At 41.9% G+C, this 16,998-nt stretch overlaps 1 protein-coding gene across 1 annotated transcript in view; it reads right to left on the bottom strand.

Annotated features, from left to right (window-relative positions):
* Positions 1-16,998, bottom strand: part of igsf9bb (immunoglobulin superfamily, member 9Bb) — a 429,804-nt gene that overhangs the window by 46,284 nt on the left and 366,522 nt on the right. Inside the window, exons 8-10 of the mRNA XM_055660774.1 lie at positions 9,401-9,543; positions 6,441-6,581; positions 1,018-1,134 (exon numbers count right to left, since the gene is read on the bottom strand). Coding sequence (XP_055516749.1) covers positions 1,018-1,134; positions 6,441-6,581; positions 9,401-9,543 — 401 coding nt within the window. The remainder of the gene's footprint in view (positions 1-1,017; positions 1,135-6,440; positions 6,582-9,400; positions 9,544-16,998) is intronic.

The following is a 16,998-nucleotide window of genomic DNA, read 5'->3' as shown; positions in this document are numbered from 1 at the left end:
ACCGCGAGGCATCAAGACCTCGGCGCCTCGATAAAGGCCTCTCGCCTCGGTCTCAGTCCACAGTCACGGCCCGTCGGGACATGTTGGTCAGCGTGGGCAAGTTGGACCGAAGAGCATATTTCCACACTATAAGATTCCATGCCTTTATAACATTTTACAAACCGATTTGCCCCAAAGGACACAGGGAAAGGATTAAAGATGCAGATTGAATAAGTGTTTTCCTCAGCTTTCTCTTGAGGAGATTGCTCTCTCCAGCGGAAGTTGCATTTTGCACTTCGCTTCACAACTCTCAATGTCTGAGTAATCAGCCTATGATTAAGAAATTAAGTGCAGAGAGAGGAAACAAACAAGTGAAACATAGTGCTGCTAAAAATAGATAACATTATCTTTGAATAGGTAGCTGTAGTAAGAATTTTCTTAATGACCTATTTGGGTTTTAAAATCTCCAAAAGCCTGTTCTCTAGCATCAATAATTTTGGAAGGGCTCGATATGTCAGGCAACACATCACATTTGTTGTCCAAAAAAGGACACTCAGTGCTGGAGTAACTCGGAGGGTCAGTCAGCGTGTCTGGAGAAAAAATTAAAAGGCAACATTTCAGGTCGGGGCTTCCTTCAGATAGTGGTGGGGATGGGGGGCAAAGGCTGGAAGAGAATGGCTGGTAAGTGAGAAGTGGACAAATCCCAGAGAAGAAACGGGAACATGTGTGAGATAAAGATAGAAGATGTACACATTTCAAAGTCAGAGGAAGGAATGTAGGTGATAAGGGAAGGGGCAGAGGGAGGGAGAAGGGGAGAAATGGGTGTGAATCCCAGTGGGCACAGGGAAGAGAGGGGAAAGGATGAGTTGCCCAGTTCACTCCTCACCTCACACATTCAGCCTGATGTAATGACACCAAGACTTGCTCAAACCAGTGCAGTGGGTTTTCCTCATGCAATCAGTAACCATAATATGAATGAAAGCAAACCTCCCCTGACAGCTTCATTTGTAGGTAAAAAGAAAGCAACGGTTCTGGTACCTTCCTCCAGGAGATTACAGGGAATGGATCACCTGCAGCAGCACATGGAATGACCAGTTCTCGACCGACCTCCTGCCGATATTCCCAGCCTGGTAGCACCGTAAAGTAAGGGGGATCCTGGGAAACAGAAACAACTTAATTATTTTCACAGCCGTCATTTTATACGTTTTGGTACAAAATTCTAAACATACGAAACGTGAAGTGAAAAAAAAAAATGTTGTAGAATTTGTAGCTTCATTTTAATTCCCCAATGCTGTCACTCTCAGCCCACGAAACTGCTTTTCCTGTTCAGAACATTTAAGGTAATGTTCCAATCTAAATGCTGACAACTGCTCCTTAAATTTCTACATGCTGCTCATAAAGAAGTAATTATAATTCAACAAGTTTACACAGAAACACTTCATATTCATGAATATTGACAAAGAAATTTATAACGGATATAAAAAAGATCAATGTATGACTTCAAAATGGAGAGCAAATAATAACTGCGCTCCCTGGTCTGATTACTCTGGCCTTTGTACTACACTTCACTTAAAGTCAATACTTGTTCTTGACTTGGCTTGAATAAATGCCATGGGAAATCATTCAGAACTACATTACTTTAAGTATCATTGTCAAAAGGTTCACAAATAATTTTAGTTCTGCCTCATAAAGTAAAGATGGTTAGTTAATGAAGATATTTGCTCTTATACGCTTGCATTGATAGTTTACCATGTAAGTCACGGTCTTGTCCTTTAGCCCCCATGTGGTGATATGATCACACAGATCATCAGTTGACCACCTATGTCATCGTAACAAACTTGTCCTAAAACACGGTACCTTTGAAGTAGCATTGTAGTCAAAACAGACTTCACAGCTTTGGACTAGCGCTGAAATGCAAAGAGCAACCAAAGAGGTAACAGAGGATTTGAATTTGGGAAAGATGAGGCAAGGTGAGTTGACTATATTGCCCCTGTCCCACTTAGGAAACCTTAATGGAAACCTCTGGAGACTTTGCGCCCCACCCAAGGTTTCCGTACGGTTCCCGGAGGTTGCAGGTGGTTGCCGGAGGTTGCAGGTAGTGGGAGCAAGTAGGGAGACTGACAAAAACTTTCGGGAACCTCCAGGAACTGCACGGAAACCTTGGGTGGGGCGCAAAGTCTCCAGAGGTTTCTGTTCAGGTTTCCTAAGTGGGACAGAGGCATAAGGATTTTTTCATTGCATTGCATTCCTTTCATTGCAAAAGGATTTGAGTATAGGAGCAGGGAGGTTCTACTGCAGTTATACAGGGTCTTGGTGAGACCACACCTGGAGTATTGCGTACAGTTTTGGTCTCCAAATCTGAGGAAGGGCATTATTGCCATAGAGGGAGTGCAGAGAAGGTTCACCAGACTGATTCCTGGGATGTCAGGACTGTCTTATGAAGAAAGACTGGATAGATTTGGTTTATACTCTCTAGAATTTAGGAGGTTGAGAGGGGATCTTATAGAAACTTACAAAATTCTTAAGGGGTTGGACAGGCTAGATGCAGGAAGATTGCTCCCGATGTTGGGGAAGTCCAGGACAAGGGGTCACAGCTTAAGGATAAGGGGGAAATCCTTTAAAACCGAGATGAGAAGAACATTTTTCACACAGAGAGTGGTGAGTCTCTGGAACTCTCTGCCGCAGAGGGTAGTCGAGGCCAGTTCATTGGCTATATTTAAGAGGGAGTTAGATTTGGCCCTTGTGGCTAAGGGGATCAGAGGGTATGGAGAGAAGGCAGGTACGGGATACTGAGTTGGATGATCAGCCATGATCATATTGAATGGCGGTGCAGGCTCGAAGGGCCGAATGGCCTACTCCTGCACCTAATTTATATTTCTATGTTTCTATAACTGTTGTGCCAATTGTATGGCAGACCAGATCTGGCCTGGTGTTGGTCTATCAAAGTTTTTCAAATGGGAGCCCTAGTTACTCCGGTTTACATGACAAATGGTAACATTAGAAACAGCAAGCACAGCAAGAACTGGAAAACAGAATACAAACACAGGAAACAAATACGCAGTAAATTTACTTTCTGAAATCCTTGAGTAGAAAAGTCATTTATAATTCATCACTGGAGCATCATTTTATACTTACAAAAGGATATCAGAATGTGGTTGTATTATCATGGGAATACAAGTATCTTTTAGATCTATACACTGACAACGGCTTGAATATAATCACGTGTAGTCTTTCCACTGAGTGGATAGAATACACCAAAAAAGCTGTACCTCGGTACGTGTGACAATCAACTAACTAAACTAAATCATACCATTTTGTCTGCTCTTCTCCCTATGATGGGAAAAAGTAAATACTTAGCTCTTGTTGATCTCATTGTAGAAGCATGGCAATTAGTTGAAGATTTTAAAACTCATTATCAAATACAAGGTAACGCTTCTCCTGAAAATCACTGCTTAACCGAGAAATACAAGTACAGAACGATGATAGATGTGAAGGCTTGAAGACCTAACACAGAAAGCAGATTCAAGTGGACAACGTGTTGAAGAAGGCATATAGCTTGCCTTCATCAGTCATAAGATTGAGTGTAGGAATTGAGGAATTATATTGCATCTGTACAAATGGTTGGTGAGTTATACTAGGAGTAATGTGCATGCTCTGCTCAGCTATGAAAATGCTGGAAAAGTGCAAAAAGAAAATTCATGGGTCACTACTAGGACTGGAATTCTTGAGTTGTAAAGAAAGGCTGTATAGACTGGGACATTTTGCTTGAGGAGTCCGAGGGTTGAAATTATAGAGGTGTATAAAATTATGAGGGGTGTAGATAAGGTGGGCGGTCAGCCTTTTCCTCATGGTAGGGGAGTCTATAACAGGAAGACATGGAATTAAATTGAGAGCGGAATGATTTAAATGGGTCCTGAGGGGCAACCTTTTTCACGCAGCTGGTGGTGGGTATATCGCATGAACTATCAGATGCAGCCGGAAAGGTGGATACAATTACAAAGTTTCAAAAACAGTTTGACGTGCACATGGGTAGAAAAGGTTTAGAAGGATATGAGCCAAATACAGGAAATGGGACTAGGTCTGATAAACATCTTTTGTCATCATTATTTTGGGGCTGAAAGGCCCATTTTCATGATGCATAATTCTGACTGACGCAGCAAGTTGGTTGTTGGAGTGTAGCATTCTGCTAAAACTGGCTATAAACAATGCCTCCCAGCCCCTGGGGCAGACCATCAAAGCTGAGAGTCTGGCGTCTGAATATAATGCAATTCCTCTTCAACTTCTCAAATTGGTACTTGTGATCAACATGGAACATAAAACATGGCACAGTGCAACTCAGGAACAGCCCCTTCGGCTCACAATACCAAATTAAAGCAATCTCCTCTGCCTGCATGTGATATATCTCATCCCTCCATCCCCTGCATATTCATGTGATCTGAAGATTGGATGTTTAGCCCAATGCTGCTTTGAACTGTTCGAGCCGGCGATTCTGCTTCGAGCTGTATGGATGCAGCAGTTGAAGATTAATGCTGCTCGCGCTACTGCCTTGCCGCAGAAATCTCCTCTGTCATTTGCATGCATCTCCAGAAAGGATAAGACTCTGTGCCATGAAGAAAATCCTCCCAAGTCTGTGGACAATAAAGAAATGCATTGACTCCGACTTGATCCTTGACATTTTTCTCCTAATCCTCCCAAAAGTGTTTTTCTCCTTTATCTTACTGCCTTAATTCGTTCGAGATCTTGCACAATTTTTCTCATCTGGTAATCTTTTACTTTTACATAGGTGCAAATCTCTTCCCTTCTTTGCTCTCCTGAGGTCAGGGACCTTGAGCCCTCCGTTGACGGGACGATCCCGACTCACGTAATCGGCGGCATTTGGGCCCTCCACATCGGGGCGGTCAGTTCCTGCATCGGGGGGATGTCAGCCCCTCTGCACCGGGCGATCGAACCCTGTGTTGGGCTGGTTGAACCTCTGCATCGTTGGAGCTCCCGAGACTGCGAGCTCCCGATGTAAAGTCCCAGGCAAGGGATCGACTCCGATGTTAGAGTTGCATTCATTTTTAGGGGACAAATATAAACCTTTCAGTATTGATCACAAGGTTAGTGTTTTATGTTATAGACAATAGACAATAGACAATAGACAATAGACAATAGGTGCAGGAGTAGGCCATTTGGCCCTTCGAGCCAGCACCGCCATTCAAGTGATCATTGCTGATCATCCACAATTAGTACCCCGTTCCTGCCTTCTCCCCATATCCCCTGACTCCGCTATCTTTAAGAGCCCTATCTAGCTCTCTCTTGAAAGTATCCAGAGAACGGGCCTCCACTGCCCTCTGAGGCAGAGAATTCCACAGACTCACAACTCTCTGCGTGAAAATGTGTTTCCTCATCTCTGTTCTAAATGGCTTATCCATTATTTTTAAAATATGGCCCCTGGTTCTGGACTCCCCCAACATCGGGAACATGGTTGCTGCCTCTAGCGTGTCCAAACACTTAATCTTATATGTTTAAATAAGATTGCCTCTCATCCTTCTAAATTCCAGAGTATACAGGTCCAGCCACTCCATTCTCTCAGCATATGACAGTCCCGCCATCCCGGGAACTATTTGATGCTTATCAGTGGCAAACCTTTCAATCACTGTACATGTAAATGATGATTTTCTGTGATTGGACCCATGGTGGGTGAACATCACATATTAAACATGTACAGACATTGCCCCACGGCAATATCGTGCCACTCGCCACCATGTCTATTCATTTAAAGAAGCTCATACAGTCCTTTAAGGGAAAGGGGTGGCAGAGTGGCACAGTAAAGAGTTGTTGCCTTACAGCGCCAGTATAGAGTTGTTGCCTTACAGCGCCAGTATAGAGTTGTTGCCTTACAGGGTTCGATCCTGATTATGGCTGTTGTCTGTATGCAGTTTGTACATTCTCCTTGTGACCGCGTGGGTTTTCTCCGGGTGCTCGGGTTTCCTTCCACATTCCAAAGACGTGCAAGTTTGCAATTGGTTTCCGTAAATCGTCCCTAGTCAGTACCCCGTTCCTGCTTTCCCCCCCTCCCGTGATTCCTAAGAGCTAACGGAAGTGAAGCAATCCTGTGTGATGAAAAGCCAATTTATTACTTTTTGCTTGTTTTTCTAAGTTGTACAACAAACCATTGGGGAGAGTAGCAACTGAACAAACTGGGTAAGAAAACACATGTTTACTAACCAGTGAACAATATTTTCCTGAGAGAGGATATTTGAAACTTTAACTATTTGTCAGTTGTTAATCTGTTAATATGATTCAACAGCCTAAATGTTTATTCAATAATATACAATCATTTCAAATAGACCCAGAATTTAGATCTTCCATTTTAACTGAATTGATGGGTACAGCAAAATGATTGCAAGAATGCCATCAAAGAAAATTCTACTCGGTGAAACTGTACGCAGGAATGGGGTTAAATAGTTTGAGTTTACCTTAAGCACCAGTCGAGCAGGGCTAGATTGGCCCATGGTACCAAGAGCATTGTAAGGCATGCAGGTGTAAGTGCCCAGAGCTTCTTCTGTGGATTCCTCCAGAGCAATGGTCCCATCATTCCGCAAACTCCAACCATGAAACTGCCAGAGAAAGTTACTGTAAGTGAGAAAAGCCAACCAACCACGATACAACCAGAACATCCTACTAAAGTGGCTTTTTGGACAATAACATTGTACTGGGCAGTGTTTGAATCAAAAGCAGCCATTGCCAAGAAAAAAAAGTAAAAAAATATGCTGGTAATACTCAACAGGATTTGTGGAGAGAGAATCAGATTCAATGTATAGAAACAAGGACATGCAAATGGTGGTTTTGACAAAAGGGCACAACATTTTGGAGCAACTCAGCAGGTCAGGCAGCATTTCTGAAGGATATGGATTGATGGCATTTCGTGTTGGGACCCTTCTTCTGAAGAAAGGAGCTGACCCGATAAATCACCTATCCAGCTTCTCCAGAAAAGCTGCCTGACCCGCTGAGATGCTCCAACACTTTAGGTCCTTTATTGTCAATATATTTCAGGTTAATGGCCCATCAATTAAACCATTTTCAAATTGGGCACACGTACTAACATATAAAGAGTGGTGCAGTGTATTATTATTTTCATTTTAAAGGCAGGGTTTTCTTATTAATCTTTGCTAATTCTAGTATAAAAATTAGCAAGTGCTCCTTGGCTTAGTTGGAAGTCTGCTCACAGAGCGGCATGGTGGTGCTGCGGTAGAGTTGCTTCCTTACAGCGCTTTCAGCGCCAGAGATGGGATGAGGGGAAATGAGCCATGCCTGTGCATCTGGGGGCTATGGGTGAGTGGTGGAATATTGCATTGGGGGAACGGGTTGCGTTGGGGGAACGGGTGAGTGGTGGAGTGTTGTATATATATATATATATATATATATATATATCTATATGTTTGCTTAACCAGCAGGAGTCATGGAGCTTTTGGCAGCTTATCTTGTGTCACTTTGATCTTTGACACATGCAATGTTCATTGACTTCTGAAGGACCGTGCTTGCAGATAAGTGCACTCATGAAGAAAATAAAACTTGCTAAAATTAGTAAATCAATCCCCATCATTTAGTATGTCCTGATAATAACAATGGCAAAATGGTAATCCTTTGATTTTTGTGCAGAGCTCTTCTGTTTCCTTCAAACGGCCTTGTAGCATTTTAATCCGTCTTTAAAAGTACAGAAGAAATGGTTAACAACTGCAGATGTTAGTGCTGTAGGTAGGCATGGCCACTTTATCATGTTAAACATCAGTTGCTGACAACAGCAGATCCTCCTTAATTTCTCCTTAATAATTTGATAACCTCCAGGGATGGAGGTAATGAATAAAGGGAGAAAAAAGCAGTGGCTGGGAGGACGAGTAGAAGGGAAGAGGAGTAGGTATATTAGAAAAAGGTGAGACAAGAAGGTGATGGTGTAATGGAGAGATGAAATATCTCTGTGCAAAAACGTGCTCATTATTTCAAGGAGCTAATATTAGGTAACATTGATCGTTAACATTGTCAACGTTCTATCAACAGGTATCGGAAGTGCTGCTGTTAAATGTTGATATTTAAAATAGTTTTTTCGATGGATGAAACCTGACAACGTAATTTTAAATAAAATGTTGCATCCCACACAGCAATTTTAATTATTACCTGCTAATTGAGTGATACGGGTGATAATTAAATAATTCAACATTTCCAAATTAAGCATATATCGCCAGTAGTGATTTAAAGGTTTGAAAATCAGAATTAAAAAATGTGACAATAAAAGCATATCTATCTGCTTTGCAGCTTACATCACTATTTAGATGCCCATTTAATCCTTGTATCACTCAACTTGAACCTGACTGCAAACAACACTTGCTGGGCACAGGTTTAAATGCACCATTTGGAACTCAATACATACAAGTGTTATCAGTGAATATATGTGCATTGCATCATTGCTTGCACCTCAAAAGCATCACAGCCAATATATAGCAGCTTGGGACCACAGGCATGCCAGATGATCATAGTGTGAATGAAAACTTGGCCTCTGGGACAAAGGTTGTGTCCAGGTGTGGGAGAATCAAATCATTAATCAGGATTAACAGGAAGTTTGGGTTAGATCAGTGATGAGGACTAGGACCTGTGTTGGTGTCTGATTGGGGAAGGGGTCTGGGGCTAGGTGTGTGATCAGGATTGATATTTGTGGTCATGTTTAAAATCTGGAATGGGAGCTGAGGTCAAGATCAAAGGCAGTGCACAAAGAATGATTTAGTTGAGTAATTTATGGAATGCGTTATTGTCAAAAATGACCATTATCCCATTTCAGCCTGCAAGAAGTTTATCCTCACAATTAAATTGCATGGCACTGCCTAATTTGCAGTCCCTCGGCTGAAGCAGTACATGAGTGTAGCCAAGTCCTTGTACCCGAGGACTGGAGAGTGGAACTTGCCAACTTCCCCAGATAATGCTTTCACTGGGCTAGAAGCACAGTGACCCAATATAACACACCAGCTCTATGCCTTCTAAGATCTGCACAGACTGGTCATTGTAGCCCAACATGCCATTCTAGGCACATTACACATCATAGCTCCTCTAAATATGAATATGAAGAGGAATTGAAGGATTATGTACTCTGCATTTTATTGACTTTGATCCTTCGGAAGAATAACAAGGCAGAAACTTGCATGACTCTAATTTAGCAGTAATAAACTTTAGACTTTAGAGATACAGCATGGAAATAGGCCCTTAGATCTACCGAGTGATCACCCTGTAATGTATTTGCTTATTGCTTATAAAATCCTTCTTTTCGACCAAAGCAGGGTAAATGTCATTAATCTTTGAGGAACCATCACAGAAGCAGCAGACTCAGGATCTCATACTCTGGCCGACAGCATCAACTAAGGTTGCTTTAACATTAAATCCTAATTGTTACCTTTTCAATCTTCAGTGGCCGTCCATCTTTAGTCCACTTGACCTGTGTTGCTGGAGGATTTGCATCCACTGGGCACTTGATATATCCGGGCATTCCAACTGGCAGATAAATGACGGGAGGCATATTGACAACTCGTGCTGGATCTGAAGCACAACAGACAAGTTGAGGTTAAAGCTTAAATCGGCAGCCAGGTCATGCATTGTCATGATCACATTGTAATCTGTAATCTCATTTGGTTTCTTCTAACTTAGGACAGTATAGTGATACAGCAGTTAATGCTGCTGCCTCACAGGTCTCTGTGCTACCTGTGCGGAAATTGCACATTCTCTCTAGGACCATAGGTGGCATAGTGGTGCAATGGTAGAGTTTCTGCCTTACAGCGCATGGGACCCCAGTTCGACACTGATCACGGGTGCTGTCTGTACAGAGTTTGTACATTCTCCCTGTGACCGTATGGGTTTTCTCCAGGTGCTCTGGTTTCCTCCAACACTCCAAAGACGTACTGGTTTGTTGGTTAATTGGCTTTGGTAAAAAAAGTTGTAAATGATCCCTAGTGCGTAGTATAGTGTTTGTGTACCGGGTGATCTAAACTCTAAAATCTAATGTCTAAGCAGTGTGGGTAGGTTTATTGGCCATTGAGAAATGCCCTTTAGCAGAGCTTAATGGCAAAAAAGGGATCAAAGATGAGTTGATGGCATGTGTGAAGCAGAAGTAGTTGTAGGTGTACAGGGAAATAATGAGAGGAGGAATGGGACAAAAGGAATTGGTACCATGAACTCGATGGACAATAGCCTCCTCCTGTGTCACGATAAGGTACAAGAATGTGTATGGGTTAAAGATAAAAGTGGAACATGGTATTTATTTTTTGAAAAATATTCATAGTTAAATTCTTGAATTTGCACTTTATCATTATTTAACTGTATCTACAGAGATATTAGCTTAAACATTTTATTTTGGTGCATCACAAACAAGAGACTCAAAAAATCCAGGTAAAATCTGATAAGCTGTGTGCCTGCTGTGAGTTTGATGAATGTTTTGTTGCATGTGCAGCTGCCATGAATGTGTGGAAGTTCATTAGATTGTGAGTGAAGATTGCAAAGCAGGTCACATTATTCATTACTGTCACAGATTACAACTGCAATTCTTCAATTATAATCGCTGCTTTTCAAAGAATATTTGAAGAATTGCATTTATGCCTTGCTGTTGTTGAGATTGGAAAGAATTTGGATGAGGTGGAAGTTACATTGGAGACATCTTGGGGATGATTTTAACCCAGTTCGCTTGGCAGGAATCCCATGGCACAATGTTTAATCTCCATCCAATATTACTTTCCCATGACTTAAATGGAGAAACAAATCTAATGTACTTTAAAACCAGCAGTGCTCTGTTCCCGATAGTCTCGTGATGAGCAAATTAGGTTAAAATTAACCTCATTGTCTTTAAGAATAAGTGATATTTATCTCATTTATCCTTTCTCGACGGAAGCACAATGCCAAGATGCTGCTGTAATAGAATATTTCGCTGAAATAAAAGCTGATTTATTCCATTTTGAGCTGTCATTCTTTATTAAGAACAAAACACTAACCAAACGCAATATTTTTTCAAATACACACCTATGAGTCAGAACAATTTCAAATAAAGTAGGAACAATTACTTCAATCATGGCAGGAGAATTCATGGAAATTGATGCTTCGAGGATTTCTCAAAGTCTCCTTGGTAATATACAACATCTTCATCAATTCATGGGAATCTCGAGCCCATGACATCAAACGGAGAGACAGCAGCAGGGAAGATACCGGGTTCCTTGAGTATGTATGGTGAGGGCATGACTAGGCTATATATCAACAATGGAAGGAGCACACAACATGGCAAACACAACCCACATATCCACCATAGCAAGCACCAACAGATCCCACAGAGAACTCTCCTGCTCCCTCAGAAAACTGGATTGCGGACAAGTCATATTTCTATAGACAGTGAACTTATTTATATTCGGTTTACAATACATTTGACCAGATTGACTCGGAGGAGATAATGGTCAAATGAATTGTAAACCGAATAGGATCCAGGAGATTAGTTATATGTGTCTTTATGGTTTAGGTTTAGTAACATAAATAGCGACTGGATCAACTACAATTTGATGAGGATAGAGAGGTAATTAAAAATAAAATAAATACAGTTTTCTTCTGCCTATCCTTGGCACATCATGACCAATCTGAAAAAGGCAGTGCACAAGCTGATTTTTATTATGTGTCTGATGGTCTTTTCACATTGAGTACCTATTGATATTGCAGTTGATAGACACAAAATTTTGGAGTAACTCAGCGGGACAGGCAGCATCTCTGGAGAGAAGGGAAGGGTGACATTTCAGGTCGACACCCTTCTTCGGCGTGAAACGTCACCCATTCCTTCTCTCCAGAGATGCTGCCCGAGTTACTCCAGCATTTTGTATTTATCTTTAGTTTAAACTAGCATCTGCAGTTCCTTCATGCACAGATATTCCAGTTGATTTGACCCACTGTAAGGCTGTTGCTGAAGTGCATGGGTGGGTACATTACAGCATGAGCTCAGTAACTTAGTGGCTAGGGATGAAGCCTGATTGACTCGGCAATGGAGCAGTTCATTACGCTGTTCAGCTGACATGTTAAAGCCTTTACTAACATGCGGCAACTTTGAAGGTAAATCAATAACTATTCTCAAGGGTTTTGACTTTGGTCAGTTGTAGGGCATTTCATTGCGATGGATCTAATTTTAGAACAGTATGCCTGAAAACAAAATTAACTGTCCTATCTATGCAGAAGTTAATTATATCGGGATATCTTCCCTATTATTCTGGTTGTTGAAAACAAGCCCCGCTGTCTTATGCCCCTGTCCCACTTAGGAAACCTGAACGGAAACCTCTGGACACTTTGCGCCATCCCAAGGTTTCCGTGCGGTTCCCGGAGGTTTTTGTCAATCTCCCTACCTGCTTCCACTACCTGCAACCTCCAGCAACCACCTGCAACCTCCGGGAACTGCAAAGTCTCCAGAGGTTTCCGTTCAGGTTTCCTAAGTGGGACAGGGGCATTAGTATCTGTGTGGTAATGAAACTGAAATACCACGTCTCAATAAGATGGTGCAGTCGGGGACAGCTAGGGCCACTTAATCCAGAAAATTTGGCCTTCAGAGGGGGATATAACTCCAAACACTGGCCTTGGATTCAAGCCAAGCTGCTCTTAACTTTTGAGCTCCCTGTTGAGTAAGTAATAAGATTACAGTAAATGTAGCAGTCAGTACTTCTGTCTCTCCAGCTCATATCTATTCAATTTAGAGAAAGAGTTCAAGCTAATGAGACTTATTTATATTCTACACTATTAAGAAATGTAATTACTTTCTTGACGCAGACAGTGATGTTTCATTCCAAAGATTCAACAACCAATAATGAATTTCAGACCAAAGTTCTAGATTAGTGGTGTTGAGAAATGAATTTGAAGTTTTCTATTCTGCTGCTTGTGTACGTGCATGTAGAGATCGTACTAGAAAAGTAAGTTTGGCTGAAGGGCAACTGAAATACCTGCAATTTATTTGCAGGAACAGAATTACTCAAAGAGAGATAGCAACATGGTTAATGATCATTACACATTAAAGGTAGGTCACCCTCCAATTTGGTAACGTATTACTGCTAAAGTACTGTCAGTAATAAATGCAGTAAAGGCAGCGGGATAAAGGAATGAAGAATGGAACAAAGAGCACCTGAATTTGTAATGATCAAGGCCAGAAATGGCACAGACATGTCTATAGACAGTGAAAGACACCACAGCTTAGTGTAGGCAGTTTTGGTCATTGAACAAATCATTTGTGCACAGTTTATCTTTTAGACACATATTTGGATAGGGTGGGATTTTAAACTAGGTGGGTTCCAAGTTCACTTGCTCGTTTTTTAAATGTGTACTGCAAGAATAGTTGTATCTTGCCTCAAAAGTCATACTACAAACAAGGAACTGCAGATACTGGTTTACCGAAAAGTACACAAAGTGCTGGAGTAACTCAGCAGGTCAGGCAGCATCTCTGGTGAATATGGACAGGTGACATTTCGGGTTGAGACCCTTCTTCAGATCGATTGTAGGGGGGGGGGGGGGGGGGGGGGGGGGGGGGGGGGGGGGGAGGGGAAAGAAGAGGGGAGAGACTGGACATGGCATGGCAGGTAACAGGTGGACGTAGGTAAAGGGGGATTTATAGAGGAATTAACGTTGCAGGAGGGGAGGATAAAAATAGGTGGGTCCAGGTGGGCACAGGGGAGAGGAGGTGGGGGGAATTAGTTAGAGGTTACCTAAAATTGGTGAATTCAATTGGGTTTTAAGCTACCATAGTGGAATAAGAGGTGTGGTTTATCCAGTTTGCGTGTGGCCTCACTCTGGCAATGGAGGAGGCCAAGGACAGAAAAGTCAGTATGGGATTGGGAAGGGGAATTAAAATGGTTAGCAACCGGGAAATCTAGTAGGCCTCAGTGGACTGATCACAAATGTCAACGAAACGGTCGCCAAGTCTCCTGTAACCTCATCGGCAAGGCCAAGTGTAGACTTGGCACAGAGGCACAGCAGGTAAAGCTGCTGTCCCACAGCTCCAGTGACCCTAATTCAATCTTGACTTTTGGTGCAGGATGCATGTTTCCCTGTGACCACGTTGGTTTCCTTGGGTCTTCTGGTTTCCTCCCACATCCCAAACACAAGCAGGTTGGTAGTTTAATTGGTCACAATAAAGTTCCCCTACCGTGTAGATGAGTGGGAGAATCTGGGAGGAGTTGATAGTAATGAAAGAATGGGATTAGTGTAGGATTAGTGTGAAAGGTCAGATGATGGATGGCACAGACTCGATAAGGTAAAGAGCCTGTTTCCATGAGTCCCTAGCTCATAACAATCCGAATTAAAACAATGACAAAACACATTCCAAATACCCATCGCATTACTATTTAGGATGCATTGCGACTTTATGGCTGTGAAATCAAAGAGGGTATAAGAGATTCTGGAGGACAAGCACAAGGCCATTCCCCTAAACTATTCACATACTGACCCTTTTGTCCTTGGTCTCCTCCATTGCCAGAGTGAGGCCACACGCAAAGTGGAGAAAGTGCACCATATTATTCAGTTTGGACAGCTTATAACCCAATGGTATGAACATAGAATTCTCTAATTTCAAGTAATACCCCCATCCTCTCTCTTTTTTTAAAATCACGTTTTCACCTCTTGATTTTTGTCACGTTCTGCCAATTAAAAGTCCCCTCACCTGTATCCACCTACACTTGCCAGGCTTTGTCCTCCCCTCACCTCTCCTTTCGAGCTTTCTTCCACCACTGCTACTAATCTAAAGAAGGATCACAACCTCGAAATGTTGTATGTTCATTTCCTCCACAATTGTTGCTTGTGCCCCCTGAGTTCCTTTATCATTTTGCGTTTTGCTCAAGATTCAAACATCCGCAGTTCCTTGCATCTCGGTATTATATAAAGTGAGATCAGAGTCTAAGCCCAACTTAAGATAGTTAAGCAGATAGGAGTGGGGATTGGTACGGAGCAAAATTGGTGCCACAGGCCACCTCAATGAAAGCTTTTCACTGTACCTCGGTACACGTGACAATAAACTAAACTGAACTGATTAGTCGCAATGCATTGCGTCCAAATGCAGATGGGCACATCATGGATTAATTCTATCTCCTAACAGAGTGTCCATCATTGAAAATATTAATTCCTTCCCTTCCTTTGTAGCATGACATTCCTTGTTGGAAATGTGGTTAGTAACACCTTCAACAACTTGTGTTGCATGTTCTCTTGGATGGAATAATTTCCTACCCTTACCTGTAGCATCTCCAAGATGGGTCAGAATTCAAATGTAATCCTTTTTCATCTTATCAAATAAACTTTGGTCAGCCTTCATTTTGTTTTTTTGTGCTAGACAATTTCAGTCCCATGGAGGCAAACTGTGCGTGCACAATTTCACATGCATCCTAAAATTAAATCACTAGCTAATACCAGCTGGCTTTAATGGAGACCTGTCTGCTTAGTGAACTCAGAGTAATGATCAATCAAAACCACAGCAGATTTTCACATAATCTGCTTTCACATGTGGAGGTGAAACATGAACCAACAGCGGCCTAGATTCAAGGCAAAATGTGTTTATTTTGTAGAGAATACAATTTGTGTAAAAATCTCTCTCGAGTTATGTTCCGGGTTTGTCATGGAGGGGGCAATAATATGATGTTTCTGGTCTCTTATTCTTCTCACATTGTTTTAGTTGGTTTAAAGCAATTCATTTGAATTAATCCAGTGTCTGTTAACTTTTAACTTTTAAAATATTCATTTCCAGGATATCCGTGTCAATTGTAATGTCATCATTAATTACCTATTAATTGCCTTCTTAATTGCAATCAATTAGGAAGGCAAATATGGTATGGTCTTGATTGCAAGATATTTGCAAGATACAGGAGTAGAAATCTCATTCTTCATACACCTGTTACATAGTGCCTGGTGAGATGATATCTGGATTATTGTGCGAACTAGTCTGAACTCCCCTCTGTACTTGTGATAAAGGGGAATCAGCAAAGTATTATCAGTAATTCCTGGGATGATGGGTTTATCCCATGAGAAAAGATTAAACAGACAGGGCCTGTACGATATCGAGTTGACAAAAACAGAAGATGATCTAATTGAAAGAAATTTTTTACAGCAGAGTAAATAGGTGGATGCAAATTTTGTGTTTCCCCTGATGTCAAAAAACAGTCCTCACAGTTTTAAGTGAAGGTGTGTGGGAAGGAAATGCCAAAGGAATACACCAAAGAAAATGCTGGAGTAACTCTGTCTGAAGAAGGGTCTCTACCCAAAATGTCACCCATTCCTTCTCTCCAGAGGTGCTGCTTGTCCCGCTGAGTTACTCAAGCATTTGTGTCTATCTTTGTTTTCAAAGGATGGGTCAGCCATTCAGGACAGAGCTAAAAGTAATCTCTTCACCCAGATGGTAGCGAATGTTTGGAATTCTCAACCCCAGTAGCACTGACATAAATGGTCAGCCAACAGATCTTATTGAATGTCAGAACATACACAAGGATCTAAGTGATCCAATCCTGTTTTTTTAATTTATTGTTATTAATCACTAATGGTCTCAAAATGGCAATGAACACCTTCTCAAATGTTGCATTCCAACTTCCACTGGGATACTGAATGCAAAAGGCCAGCATCATGCCTTGACAATGATAAAGAGGCAGGAATGTCCAGATGTCATGTATGCCACTTTGAGCAAACCAATCGAACAGGCAGTAACTGAGGGGGGAATGGACCAGTGACATTTCAGATCAGGCCCTTTCATCAGAATAACCAGTATAATCATGAAGTCAAATGGATCCCTAAGAGTACCAGCAACCCTGGTGCAATCTTGACCTTTGGTGCTGTCTGTGTGGAGTTTTCATGTTCTTCTGTGACCATGCGGTTTATCTCTGGGTCCTCTGGTTTCCTCCCATTTTCCAAAGATGTGTGCATTGTAGGTTAAAGGGCCTGTCCCACTTGGGCGTTATTTGCGCGCTATTTACGCATTGTGACACGCGCATGGCGCGTGGTGAGACTTGGCGTAGGCAG

The sequence above is a fragment of the Leucoraja erinacea genome, chromosome 32 (genome assembly GCF_028641065.1).
Source record: "Leucoraja erinacea ecotype New England chromosome 32, Leri_hhj_1, whole genome shotgun sequence".
NCBI lineage: Eukaryota > Metazoa > Chordata > Chondrichthyes > Rajiformes > Rajidae > Leucoraja > Leucoraja erinaceus.
This window is presented reverse-complemented; position numbering and strand designations above follow the sequence as displayed.